The following is a 14,643-nucleotide window of genomic DNA, read 5'->3' as shown; positions in this document are numbered from 1 at the left end:
AGGAAATAAATAAAGTCATCTCCAATTTTTTTATTTACATCTGTGAATTGCTGGAAACATACAACTGATTTGTGAATCATTGTTGCACATTGATTCTTACCACCTTCACTTAACAAATTTCTGTGTATCTGACATTCTACTGGGATGTTTTCATATACTGTCACTTAATTTTATTTATTTTTTGAAATAATCCCCATAGTTGTCATTGTCTGCATTTACAGAAAAGTTCATAGATGTTAAATACCTTGAGCCTGGTCATATTTTTTTTTTTATTGTGAAAATACTGTACAGAGGGGTTACAATTACATGGGCAAGATAATGAGTTCATTTATCAAGCATTGTAGCCTCCTCCTTTGTTTACCCTTCCCAGCCTCCCCTCGCTCCTCCCCCCTCCCCCAGCCTGGTCATATTAATAAATAATAGAATTGGGATTTGAATACAATCCCTTAAAGTCAAGATTGTGAAATGACTTTAAGTCATTTAAGTAAACATTTTTAAAATTAGAACTATTTGTAATTACATAATAAGTTATCTGTTCTTAAATGAAGAGCTTATTTTCCACTTTTTGCTCTAGTAGTAACAGTCATATTTTAGGAATTTAAAATTTGTTTTACATTTGAGAATAATTTATTTTCTTTTCCAGCTGGCTGCAATAAAACTTGGCCGATACGGAGAAGACCTTCTCTTCTATCTCTATTATATGAATGGAGGAGATGTATTACAACTTTTAGCTGCAGTAGAGCTGTATGTTGAAAATATTTTATCACTTTATTATTATAGTGGATTTTTTTGTACAGTAAGAATTACCACCTGATATATTCCTTTAATTCATTCCTAAGAAGATACATTCATTTAGTCCCTGGTGCATCTATAATTGGGAGTTGTCTTATCGAATTCAAGTCTGTAAACTACCTTAGTGTATTGGTAGGAGGACATTTTATTTAAATATGGAGGTTTATTTTTGTAGGACACTTGCCTCCTTTAAATATTACTTCCCCAGTTTATAAAGTGGTATACTTCCTTATTGCTTCTTGCATGAATTCTCATATCCCCTTAGTTCCTGAGGATTTAGGAGCAATAAAGGTTTGAACTTATTTAATTCATTAAAATTTTCAGAATGAATATTCTGTTTTAAATAATGATAAAATTATGTGAATTTAAATATTTAATTCAAGTAGACTTGGTAGTTTTTTTAACCAGATAATACAAATAATTTGATTGTTGTTTTAATAAATGTTATCAGCTTTTATTGACTTTTTAGAGTAGCAAGAAATGAAGTTTCTAGAACATGACATGGTTTTTAATCATATTATTCATAAAACTTTTTTGGTGGGAGGGGTGTCAGTTATAGGGCTTGAACCCTGTCCCTGAGCTGTTGTACTAAAAAGGCTTTGAGCCACAGCTCCACTTCTGGTTTTCTGGTGATTAATTGGAAGAATCTCATGGATTTTCCTGTATGAGCTGGCTTCAAATGGCAATCATCAGACCTCAGGCTCCTGAATAGCTAGGATTACAGGCCTGAGCCACTAGTGCCTGGCTCATAGAAATTTTAAAATCTTATTTTGTTTGCATAGACATTTTCTTCAGCTGAATAAGGTGTGTGTATATTTCAATGGGATTATATTTAATAACAAGAGTCAGGATTATGATACCATCCATATTTATGTATTTTACCTATAATTTTTTTGAGAAAACTTATACAAAATCTTTTTTAAAGTGTATGTTGTGAGTCACAGGAAAAAAATAATCTTTCTTCTTTAAAAATTGAAGTTTTAACCGTGATTGGAGATACCACAAAGAAGAACGAGTATGGATTACCAGGGCACCAGGCATGGAGCCAACAATGAAAACCAATACATATGAGAGGGGAACATATTACTTCTTTGACTGTCTTAACTGGAGGAAAGTAGCTAAGGTATATTTTTTTCCATTTGCAAATGTATAAATGTTAGAATATATAAAAGAAATTGTTTATATGTCCAATACACCCATTCCAGTAATGTGTTAACTAATGTTTGATAAGTCTTTTGCTTCTACCTCCTTCACTGAATTTTTTTATTTCATTAGTAAGAAAATTATTCAATTAAGAGATTTTTTTTAATTTTGCATAAGTTTTGAAAACATACATAACATTTTTATATCTACTGAATAACAATAAAGGTAATCCAGTCATATCTTTTGATATTATTGCTAGTTAAATTGTACAAAGATAAGATTTTCCTAAAAGCAGTATATAGTAGTTGGCTTTTTACACTTCCAGTCATTGCAGGAAAAAAGTCTAGGTTTTAATTTGCAAATTAAAGAACATTTCAGACATTAGCTATTGACTAGTGATGTAGACTCTTTTACTAAATTTTGAGAGAAAAGGGGGCTTTGGAAAAAAATTACTTTGTTCTATTTTGCTTTTGTAACTTTGCTGACAAAATCTATTTTCCAACTACCCCATGTACAAATATTTCTTCAGTGTTTTTGTGTGTAGTACCTTGTGTTTTACTTGTAATCTAATTTCCACTAAAAAGTAAATATGTTCTCAGACCCTCTAATACATGTTTTTTTAGACATTATTTGAGAACCTGAATGTTCCATTCCTAAAGCAAATGAATCACACTTGTTTTTATTGGTTCATCAGGTGGTAATTACACTCCTTCTAGGGGCCCAGAACTATTCTAAACATTCAGACTGGTTACAGAGCTATATAGAACACTCTATAGAACATCCTATAGAACATTCAAGTGTATTTATGTGTTGTCCATGATTTATATATACATATAACCTCAGCATACAAAAGACATGTTATCAGTAATGAAGTTTAATAATATAAGGGAACAAGTAGGCACCAATGTGTTTTAAGCTTTAAATATTTTAAGGAGAATAAATATATATCAAAGACAAAGGTTTAAAATGAGTGAAAGTCAGAATTTGACCTGTATAATTTCTGGATCTGCAGTCAAATTTGTAGGGAAAGAATTTATACATTGATGAAGTTAATGTATTTAAATTCTAATAGTACAGCATGGTTTACCAGTGTAAATAAAATTGTTTATGTTACTTAGATAATAGAGCTAGTAATTTCTCAAGTTACAAAAGGCTTTTTACCCTTTGTACATTTTTGGAACTAAAAGAGCCAATTGTGTTTCAAAGGATGATTTAACAAGAAATTATTTTCACTGATTTCAATATTCAACTTCAAACAGTTTAAAAAATTTAATGCTTATATTACAGTGAGCAAGGATCAGTGCCAGCTACACAGCAAATTAGAAGTATAATGATGGTGGTGGTGATTCTGATGTTTGCTAGTTTTTACAGAGAGTAATCTTTGCTCTTTAATTACTTCAAAAATGATTTAAAAAGGTCAAAGTCACCATAGTGTACATTCTTTACTAATCTTTGTAAGGGGACTTAATTTTTACATTTGTGGATTGAGGTATAATAAAATCAATTTGTAGGGGGAGGGGAGTGCCTTAGGCTATAAATATTTCAAAAGTAATGTGTTACATAAGAAAAGACACAGCAGGGCGCCGGTGGCTCCTGCCTGTAATCCTAGCTACTCAGGAGGCTGAGATCTGAGGATCCAGTTCAAAGTCAGCCTGGGCAGGAAAGTCCATGAGACTCTAATCTCCAATAAACCACTAGAAAACCAGAAGTGGCAGTGTGGCTCAAGTGGTAGAGCGCTTGCCTTGCCTGAAGAGTGCAGGGACAGCGTCCAAGCCCAGAGTTCAAACCCCACGACCCACAAAAAAAAAAAAAAAAGACACAAGCCTGTTAAGGGTCTGTATCCTATTACTTAGTGTGCCATTGTTACATAACTTGGGCAAGTTATGTGTTGAGCCTACTTTCCTCTGATGTAAAGCCAAAGTAATATTTTCTGCTTTACAGAATTAATATATAGATAAGAATCATTACTAAATGACCCCATGCTGCTGACCACGTATATGGTATATATGTGCACATCGGAGGGAAACTAGGAGGACATAGACACAGAAACAGGGAAACGGGAAAACACAACAGCGGGACCCGTCAGCTGCACTGGTCATTGATCCAAATGAACTAAGCAACTCAATGGCAGCCATGGGAGGGAGGGAACGAGTGGGAAAGAGGGCACAGCTGTCACTAAGCAAAAATGTATATGTCACCCGATGTGGAAGAAATAACTATTGTTGTTAAAGCTCCTAGAACTCATAAGCTTTATAGACCACATTAAAGACAATTTGCCCCATGGGGGAGGGGGAGGAGACAATGTAGAGGTTTTGTCTAGCAAACCTAATGTTTGGGCTTCCTTGTGGAAAGCTTCTGTTCATTGCTTTTTTTAACTACAGATCATATCTTGCTTCTTTGCATGTTTTATATGTATTTTTTCATTAAAAACTTCATATAAAAAATAAAATTAGCTTTTTTATTAGACTTAAAAGTGTACTTGTTCAGTCTAATTGTTAATGTATCTTAATTTTTAATACCTGAATCTGTGTCAGACTCTTAAATATCATCGTGTTCTAGGTTTTTATTGTAATTTCATAATGAAAATTTTCATGTAATTTATTAATGGAAACATTTAGTATGAATGTTTGAAACTAGAAATATAGGGTAAAATACATCAGTCTATGGTTATTAATGTTACTTGTTTGGTCTTTAATACAAATAAGACTCATAAACCCATAACTGTGGCTCTATAGTAGTAGCTTTAAATTCACATTAGAGAATTAATAATTTTAACTGTATTTTTTTTGTCTTTTCTTTTTTGGTACTGGGGATCGAACCCAGGACGTTGCACTTGCTAGGCAAATGCTTTGCCACTGAGCTACATCCCAGCCTGAGAATTAGTAATTTTAAAGCATCATCTTTCAAGAGATTGGATTTGGTTTGGTTTGGCTTTTGCTGTTACTGAGTTTTGAACTCCCTCCTTAAACTTTCTAAACAGGCACTCTACTACTGAATCCCCCTTCCTGCCCATGCTGGCCTGGACTGAAACCTGCCTATTTCAGGCTTCCCATTTATGTGGGAGGACATATGCACACCACCACAACCAGCTTTTTCTGTTGAGAACAGAATCTGTTAGAGTTTTCTCCTGATTACAATGAACAGTCTAGTTAATCTTTCAGATATGCCTAAAACAAAACCACTGTCTAGTTTTCAATAGCAGATCAATTATATTTTAAGTCAGGATTTTGAGATTAAAATAATGGAAGTTCTGGAGATGTAGGAGTTTTAAGCTCATTATTTCCCTCAAATTTTAATGAGGTTAGAATATGTTTGATTTTTTAAGCAAATTGTGGAATATTCATTATAAACTTTTCATAAACTAAGGCAAATATTTAGATTTCTATACTTCACTAAAAGAGAAGTATCATTTGCTTGTTTTGCTGTTTCCGCGCTTGAACTCGGGGCCCCTGGGCACTGTCACAGAGCTTTTTTGTTAAAGGCTAACATTCGGCCACTTAAACCACAGCTTCATTTCTGACTAGGTTTTTATTGTTTTGTTTTTGTCTTTTTGGTCATAATTGGAGGTCAGAGGCTCATGTACTTTGCTGCTTTGGCTGGCTTCAAATCACAATCCTCAGATCTCAGCCTCCTGTTAGCTACAATTACAGGTGTGAGCCACTTGCACCCAGCAGAGACTGTATTTTATATATCCTGTCATTTTCAGTGCTTCATATTAGAGATATAGTGATTTTCCCCTTTTATTCTTAGTAAAACAGAACACAGAATTTCAGTGAATAAGTATTGCTGACTAGTCTCCTGAATTTCCCACAGAAAGCTTGTGTTTCACTTAGAGGAACAAAACTGGCACATCTATATGTGTGTGTTTATTCTTTCATGGAGTTACTGTGATTATAACAAAATTTAAACTCAAAGACTTCACGGTAGCTAGATTTGCACTCTCCCATTTGAGCCAAACCTCCAGCCTTCCCATATAGTAAATATATTTTAACAGAAAACTGAAATCAAAAGAAGATATATAATCTAACTTCCTAATTTTTACTTGTAGGAGTTCCATCTGGAATATGACAAATTAGAAGAACGGCCTCACCTGCCATCCACCTTCAACTACAACCCTGCTCAGCAAGCCTTCTAAAAAGACTTCCCTTTTCTTAGGGTATGGCTGTCTCAGCACAATACTCAACATAACTGCAGAACTGATGTGGCTCAGGCACCCTGGTTTTAATTCCTTGAGGATCTGGCAATTGGCTTACGCAGAGGGTCACCATTTGAGGTCCTGCCTTACTAATTATGTGCTGCCCAACAACTAAATTTATAATTTGTTTTCTCTAGTTTGAGCAGGGTCTGAATTTCTTCATTTCTTTTTTTCTTTTTTTTTTTTTTTTTTTTTGCCAGCAGACATACTTGGGTCTGTAAAGACAAGCAAGTACACTGACAGAAGTTTACCATTTAGTTTCTTAAATGTAAAAAAGAAAACCCACAAAAGACTCAACAAAATTAGACCACAAAATTTGCATTGTTCATTGTAGCACTATTGGTAATAAAATAACAAATGTTTGTGCATTTTTATGTGAAGATCCTTCTCGTATTTCATTTGGAAAGATGAGCAAGGTCTGCTTCCTTCATTTTACTTCCCCTTCTGTTTTTGAAAGGCAGTTTCGCCAAGCTTAATGCAAGAATATCTGACTGTTTAGAAGAAAGATATTGCCACAATCTCTGGATGGTTTCCAGGGTTGTGTTATTACTGAGCTTCATCTTTCCAGAATGAGCAAAACACTGTCCAGTCTTTGTTACGATTTTGTAATAAATGTGTACATTTTTTTTAAATTTTTGGACATCACATGAATAAAGGTATGTATGTACGAATGTGTATATATTATATATATGACATCTATTTTGGAAAATGTTTGCCCTGCTGTACCTCATTTTTAGGAGGTGTGCATGGATGCAATATATGAAAATGGGACATTCTGGAACTGCTGGTCAGGGGACTTTGTCGCCCTGTGCACTAAAGGGCCAGATTTTCAGCAGCCAAGGACATCCATACCCAAGTGAATGTGATGGGACTTGAAGAAGTGAACTGAGACAATTCACTCTGGCTGTTTGAACAGCAGCGTTTCATAGGAAGAGAAAAAGATCAATCTTGTATTTTCTGACCACATAAAGGCTTCTTCTCTTTGTAATAAAGTAGAAAAGCTCTCCTCATTGCAGTGTTGACTTTGATTTGAAATTATGAAATTATTTCTTCAACATGAGAAATAGGGTATGAAAATACTGAAGTTTTACAAATACCAGACTAAATGGTCATATTGTAAAGGTTTTCATTTCAGCTTTCATCAAGTAATCTAATGGAACCGTAGTGGGCCATTTTACTTGTTGGTTAAAAATCCAGTCACTCAAAGTGTTAACAAAAGAAAACTTCTCTTAAATAATAGCATTACAAGCAAAACATCTCATTGAACACTCTGGGACCCAAACAAAATGCTTTGCTTTCATCAGAAATTTATGAGAAATTTCTTGATAGACCTTTTGAGATTTATTTTATTTTGTCAGTTGTGGGGCTTGAACTCTGTCTGGGCCTGGGCGCTGTCCCTCAGCTCTTCAGCTCAAGGCTAGCAATCTACCATTTGAGCCACAGTACCACTTTCAGCTTTTTCTGTGGTGCTAAGGAATCGAACCCAGGGCCTCATGCATGCAAGGCAGGCACTCTACCGCTGAGCCACCTTCCCACCTACCTTTTGAGATTTTTATCTTTATGAATTTATATATGAATTAAAGTAAGATAAAGTGACTCCACCTTCAGGTTGTTAGCAAACCTTTGGTTTGTCTCATATATACTAGTTAGTGGATTTTCACATCTAAATACAAACACTCTATTTTACAATATCTGAAGACAAGCTACCAAAGCAGAATTAGAGATAATAGAAAGGATATGAGTTTCTGCTTTTCACTTTTTCTATAGGAGTAAATGTTTTGGATATTTACCAAATCATGTTTAAACATTAAATATTTATGTCATTGCTGTTTGTGTATCAGAAATGTGAAATGACTCAAAACTTCTTTTCATATGTATTTTGAAGTACTAGAAAGTAATTAAAATATCAAGATTTTGGAATCTTTCAGAATGAAACCAAAGCATCTCAGTCGGAAAGATAGCACTTAGTAATTATAGACCACTACAGAACACTAACATACTTGACATATATTGAAGTCAAATTAATACAAATCAGTTTACTTATTTAACAGAATTAAAGATGACATCGCATAATAATTGACTTGGTAAAATGTAACTTCTATATAATCATAAAAAGTAGATGGGAAGAAAAAAATCAGTGTAAGGACATCTTTACTCTTTACAAACATGATATAAAATTTTAACTGAAGCATGATTGCTACTGTATGACTGGCTCAGGAAAAGAAGATAGCTCATTTCCAGTAATTTTGTTGGGTTTAGTTTTTTTCTTTTGACTGCCATAAACATTTTACGAATGTTTTACAATTTTCTGAGTTCTTTTATCCTGAATCATTAAAATTAGGAAACTAACTTTTATAACTATCAGAAATTTAGACATTCTTATTTCAACACTTAAAATGCTACATTAAACTCTAACTAAATGCTATTACATGCCTTGATTTTATAATGTCACACATATACAAAAATTGACCTAACCTATATACTTCACATTTTCTTTCTTAGATTTAATTCTATTCATTTTTCCAGAGATAGCAAGTGAAACATGTACAAAAACTAAATTACAAAAAGAGAGTTGTAATCTAATTGATTGCAAACATCTGTCATCTTTGAAGTGGTACTACAATCCATATAATAATCCATTTTCAAGGGTTTTACACAGACATTGTTTCCTGAGATATAATAAACTTTAAGACCTGAAAGTTTAAATTCTTAACATTTAAAACCATTTATACAAACGGTTCATAAAACCATTTATCTTGCTTATCCCTTTTGCCACTGAAACTGGGACACAGCTGGTAGCTGGTAATACTTGATGACTGGATTTGATATCAAATTCAAGCAATGGACTTACTATCTTTTGCTGTAATTTCATTTTTACAAGAATCTTTTAAAGCATCTTTCAGTTAGCCTAATAATTTCAGGGTTTTTTCTAAGAGTTGATCCCTCCTGAATCCTCTTTGTTTGCAAACCATAGGTTTTTTTCATTCACACATATCCATTGCCCATTAAATATGAAGCAGTTGAGCTTGGCTGTGAAAGTAGACATATTCCATTTGACTTCAGTTTGTATTAATACCATCAAGTTTTTGCAAGTAAAAGTTCAAGTATTTCAGAAAGAACAGTTGCCCAAATGTCTCCACAGTCAAGGAGTATGTGGAAATGGATGTCTGCCTTTAAAACTTTCTTAAGCATTGTTTGTATTTTATACAGCAATTTTTAGTAACATTTCAATAAGATCATCTCTAGGGTATAGGGAATAACCCTAGAGTGCTTGCTGCCTAGCAAGTGTGAGTACCTGGGTTTAATAATCCTAAGTACCACAAAAAGGACAGAAGGAAGGGAAGAAGAAAGGGAAAAGGGGAGGAGGAGAAAAAGGGGATGCCATCAGGGCTAAAGAGGAGAAAGGGGGAAAAGTCATTGAAATACCTTTACTTTGTAAAAGCCAGGTCCTAAGAGCATAGCATAGGCTCTCCTTGCTGCTGGCATTACCAGTGAATTAGATCATACTATGAAGACATGACAGATCTGGGAGATAAAGTACATAAACACATTAAAAGTCAAAATAGGGATGCAAATTAACTCAGCAGTTCAATATGTTATGCAATTACTTGTAACAAAAAAGAAAATCAACTGAAGAATTACTAACATAAATAACATCTGAGGATATAAACATTATCAAGTATGTGACAATAGTAAAAATTTTCATAAGTAGCTGAAGAGATGTGACGTGAAACATTCATTTTAGTAAATACATTTAACAGCTTTTGATAAAGTCAAATATGTGTGACTAATCCATCTACTCCTATTTACCAAAGAAAAGTTGAAAATGTGTTTACAAAGGGAAATGTGCAACAATATTTACAAAAGCCATTTTCATAACACTTAAGTAGAAACAGCCCAAATATTCTTCAATTGAAGAATGAATAATCAAATTGCAGTATGCTTATATAACTATTATTGAACAGTAAAGAATAAACTAGTGGTAATTGAAAAACATGGCTGAATCTCAAGGGAAATTACTAGCAGTTCAGTATGTTAAGTTGAATCAAATAGGATGTACATTGGATCCAGATAATCATTTAGGTTTACAGATTGGACTGTAAAAGAATAAAGAATGGTTTCAAGGTGGTTGATAAATAGATGATGAGTATAAATTGTGATTCTGTTGCCACAAGTACTAACATAACCTGCTCAGATATTTAGTGCTCAGATCAAGCTAACCCCTGTGTCTTTGGGATAGTCATCACATACCTGAAACATCAGACCCAATTTGAAAACTGTATCTTTGGAAAGTAGTTTTAAACAGATTACAGATGGCAATTTTATTCAACTTAACCTGTTTTTCCTCTTTTTTTGATGTTAGGAACAGGAATGTGAAACATTAATAAAGCAGCAAATAATGTTTAACAGGATACATGTATTGTGTACTTTAGTTCTGCATTCAGAGCTGGGAAATGACAGTTTTTGTTAAATGTGAGGTGAGTGTTTAGCCTGAAATTTTATACTGTTACTGTGCAGTCTGCTTTGTGCTAAAGCTGATCACATAAATTGAGTAATATTCCTCTTAGCAGTCATTTGGTATAGAAACAGCTCAGTTTATATTGAAATAACTTTCAGGAAACTACAACTACTTAATATTTTTTAATAAAACAACTTACCCTCTAGTTATATAATTCTCAGAACTAATATGCCTGAGGAGAATCTGTGGGGGTGTTAATCTCCTTTTTAGACCCTAACTTCAGAAATTTGGGTGTCTATTGGTGTTTTGTTCTGGTCCTAGGGCTTGAGCTCAGGACCTGGGTGCTTTTCCTGAGCTTTTTTTTTTTTTTTTTTTGCTCAGGATTAGTGTCACAGCTTTGCTTCCAGCTTTTTGGTAGTTAATTATAGCTAAAGAGTCTTACAGATTTTGCTGCCCTGGCTGGCTTCAAACTGATCCTCAGATCCCAGCCTTCTAACTAACAGGTATGATCCACCAGTAGCTGTCTAAACAGACACTTTTTGAAAGTCAAGGAAGAAGTCAGGAACATACCACAAATACCACAAATCATCTTTGAAGCTATTGAATTTCATATACTGCATTTTGTCTATTGTACTAACTACAGAAAAATCTTAAGATTCTGATTAAATCCCACCAAGTTAACCTTGGAATAATTTCTGTGTGCTGGGTTGCATTTGTTTGCTTTTTCCTGTAACATCCATTTTTCTAATTCAGGGACCCTGTTATTATACTAGCCTTTATTAGCATAACAGGAGTAACGCTGAGTCTATCACCAAGCATAAAACAGTGATTATTTTTGCTGGGTTTTAGATTCCCAATCCAGTTTGCATTCATAAAAACTACTAATGGAAATTATATACATTACCAATACATCTAGTAATTGGAAGCTTTTAAAATCCATTATCTAGCTGTGGAAATTCTAAGACTTGTCAAGTTTTAATACTTTTATCTCCTTAACAATTAGGACTCTCAGGATTCAGTGGGCTCAGTAAGAAAGTTATGTGTGTAGCCTAGCTTTCTGTCAAATATTTGACTTACTGAAAATGTCACAAAATTCATAATGGTTGTATTATCTTAATTTTGTATCTTAAAAACTCAAACCTTGAAAAGGGATCACAAGTTGGCACATGCTTAAACACTAGCTAACGAACTACTTACTAGATCTCAAATCTCCTGAGCAGGTGTGTTTATGAAAGGTGCTTGCAATGTTCAAAGTATACTCAGGTTGGATGTTTTATGCCTGTAATCCTAGCCACTCAGAAGGCTGAGATGTGAGGGTTGCAGTTTGAAGCTTGCCATGGCAGGAAATTCTGTGAGACTTGCCTACAATTAACCACCAAAGAGGTAGAAGTAGAGCTGTGGCTTAACTGGTAAAGCCCTAACCTTGAGCAATAAAAAGCTCAGGGACAGCATCCTGTCCCTGAATTCAAACCCTAGGATGCACATACACACAAAAAGTCTACTCAGGACCATCCAAGAGGCAGACTCACTGTCCAGGTTCGAGGAGGTTTAGTGAAATACAGTTGACTTGCAGACCATGGTGTACTGGCCTAGGTACATTAAAGATTTATTATAGTATTTTGTGACTAGAGTGGGCTTCCATAAGCTGGTCTCCTTTAAGTTGGAAAGTTTATTCATAATGTTCTATCTCAGAGAACATGTAATCTCATCTTCCATTTTTAAGTTTCCTTTTGCATTTTCCAAGTGCTCTAGCTTCTATCATTCTCCCTTCAAGGACTGCAATCTTTGAGAAATGGGAAGTCCAAATCAGTCTTTGGCTACTTCCTGCTGGTTTGGGACATAAGAGTAGGTCAGGAATCTCTTGCCTTGCTGTATTGGTTGAGACATCTGGGATCCCAGGTTATGGGTAACAAGGAGGGCCCCTGTAAAAGGTAGATGTGTTGAAGGGGGAGTCATTCTGTGGAAACAGAACAGGGTGGGACTAGTGGAAAAAAAGCAATGAACAGCAGCAGAGTAAGACTTCCCCACTGATGGTTTGACATCTTGTTAGAAAAGGTGAAATAGGACTATGTAGTCAGAGTTTTAGTTCATTAATAATTAAGGATATTAGCTGATGAAAACAATTCAATGTGAATAAGAACTGGTCTCTAGCTGGGTGCCTTTGGCTCATGCCTGTAATCCTAACTACTCAAGAGGCTGAGAACTGAGGATCATGGTTTGAAGTCACCCCAAGCAGGAAAGTCTGGGAAACTTCTCTCCAATTAATTACCAAAAAGCCAGAAGTGGGGCTGTGGTTCAAGTGGTAGAGTGCTAGCCTTGAGCATAAAAATCAAGAGGATAGCTCTTAGTGCAAGCCAAGGACAGGCACCATCCCCCCTCTACACCCCCCCCCCCCAAAAAAAAAAACCCTAGCCTCTAATTTCCCAAAAGAATTACATGAAATGAAATGTAATGCTTGGTAACTCACATTTGCCTTTGACCTAAGTAAGATTTACCACATAATTTTTCTTCTGCAGTGCACACTGAATATAATTTCAAGAATAATGTTTAAAAGTTCTTTGAATATTTTGGGAGCTATGCTTCAAATTTTAAGGGTTGTATGATGTTTACAAGTGACTGAGTTGGCTTCATTCTTTTAGAAATCAGTTCTCGATATTTATAATAGAAAAACTTTTAAAACTATCTTCAAGATTAGACATCTCAACAACAAAACATTACATGAAGGAATGACATAGTTTCATCTTATGTATAAAAATAAAGATTTGGGGCAGCCAGAATGTTTCAAAGCTACCTTCAAATCTGATACATACTGAACATTTATTTTAAGATGTGGCTTTAATTACCATATGTAGCTGCATGGAAAGTGGGCTGTCTTTTGAGTTGTGTTAAATATTTCCCTTCCTGAGACACTTTTTACTTTGTTTACTGTCTTTAAATAATATTCCTCAAATATATTTCATACTTACATCTATTTCATAAAATTTTAGCCTTGCTTTTTAATAGACATGTTAAAATGTTCAAAATAAGATTACCTGATTTTCTTTTCATCTGCAGTTTTGTCTTTTTTTTTTTTTATCAGTTTCTGTCAGTAGTTTAAAATTTTAAATTAAAAAAGGTAAATTAATTGACTTGTGAAAAACTATTTGGCATACAAATTAAAGCCAATGAAGATGAGAAAAATATTGCCCTGGCTTCTCTTCATTTGCAATGAAATTTTTGAGTTACAAAGTCCATTATCCTGAAAGTGTTTGTTATATTGAGTAGCAGGAAAAGAAAGATACAGGCCTAAGTTTTAAAGAACATTAAGTGGGTATCCTTTGCAAATTCCAGTTAACCTTTTTTTCTGTTGTTTGTTTTTTCTTTGTGGGGGTTGTGGGGAGGTTAGGGCACTACCTTAATTTCTTTAACTTATCAGAAGAGAATACTGGAGAAACATAAGAAAAGCTTAGGAGGGACATGAGGGCCATCTTCCCATATCTAAAATGGAGTCTTTTGTAAGGTTTTATCCTTTACAAGTTTCTTTATCTTATATAACATGACAGCATAGAATAAGGGCCACTAATTAAACCATAAATTGCATCATTAAGGCAAATATCAATGTATAATAGTTACCACTTCATAATTTTAAGCACCCCGCCCAAAATAAATAAACGGGTTTACACATTAGGAGTTAATAGTTTTCTATCACTGGAAGTATCCAAGCAAAGGCTTAGAAAAGCTCTGGGCCAATTTTGTCCATAAAGATAGAATTCTTATACCCCTATGTCATTTGATGAGGTATGTTAACTGTATGTTACTACTTTCAATCCAGTTTAAAATGGATAACAAGCCACTAGAAAACTAAATACTTTGGTTTAATCTTTCTGTCTTCCACAGATCAGTACTACTTATTTACTATGCATCTGAACAAGAGCTGTTTTCAACACAAATATGATTCATTGTAAAAATTAAAATGCAGGACCATTATTAAATCATTAGTCCCAATATGTTGTACCTACTGTCCCCTTCATAAACTTCACAGTACAGATTCTGACCAAACCTAACTATCCTTGAA

At 34.3% G+C, this 14,643-nt stretch overlaps 1 protein-coding gene across 5 annotated transcripts in view; it reads left to right on the top strand.

Annotated features, from left to right (window-relative positions):
- The window catches only part of Cnot2 (CCR4-NOT transcription complex subunit 2), an 87,429-nt gene extending 80,289 nt beyond the window's left edge, over nucleotides 1–7,140 (top strand). For all 5 annotated transcript variants that reach the window (XM_042698647.1, XM_042698650.1, XM_042698649.1 and 2 more), the window contains 3 exons: nucleotides 644–744; nucleotides 1,771–1,915; nucleotides 5,984–7,140. In XM_042698647.1, coding sequence (XP_042554581.1) covers nucleotides 644–744; nucleotides 1,771–1,915; nucleotides 5,984–6,070 — 333 coding nt within the window. In that variant the 3' untranslated portion in view covers nucleotides 6,071–7,140. The remainder of the gene's footprint in view (nucleotides 1–643; nucleotides 745–1,770; nucleotides 1,916–5,983) is intronic.
- The last annotated feature ends 7,503 nt before the right edge of the window (nucleotides 7,141–14,643 follow it).

Source organism: Dipodomys spectabilis, unplaced genomic scaffold, assembly GCF_019054845.1.
Source record: "Dipodomys spectabilis isolate Male_0828 unplaced genomic scaffold, ASM1905484v1 ptg000234l, whole genome shotgun sequence".
NCBI classification, from domain to species: Eukaryota; Metazoa; Chordata; class Mammalia; order Rodentia; family Heteromyidae; genus Dipodomys; species Dipodomys spectabilis.
The sequence above is the reverse complement of the archived record's forward strand: the minus strand, read 5'-3'. Positions and strand labels throughout refer to the sequence as shown.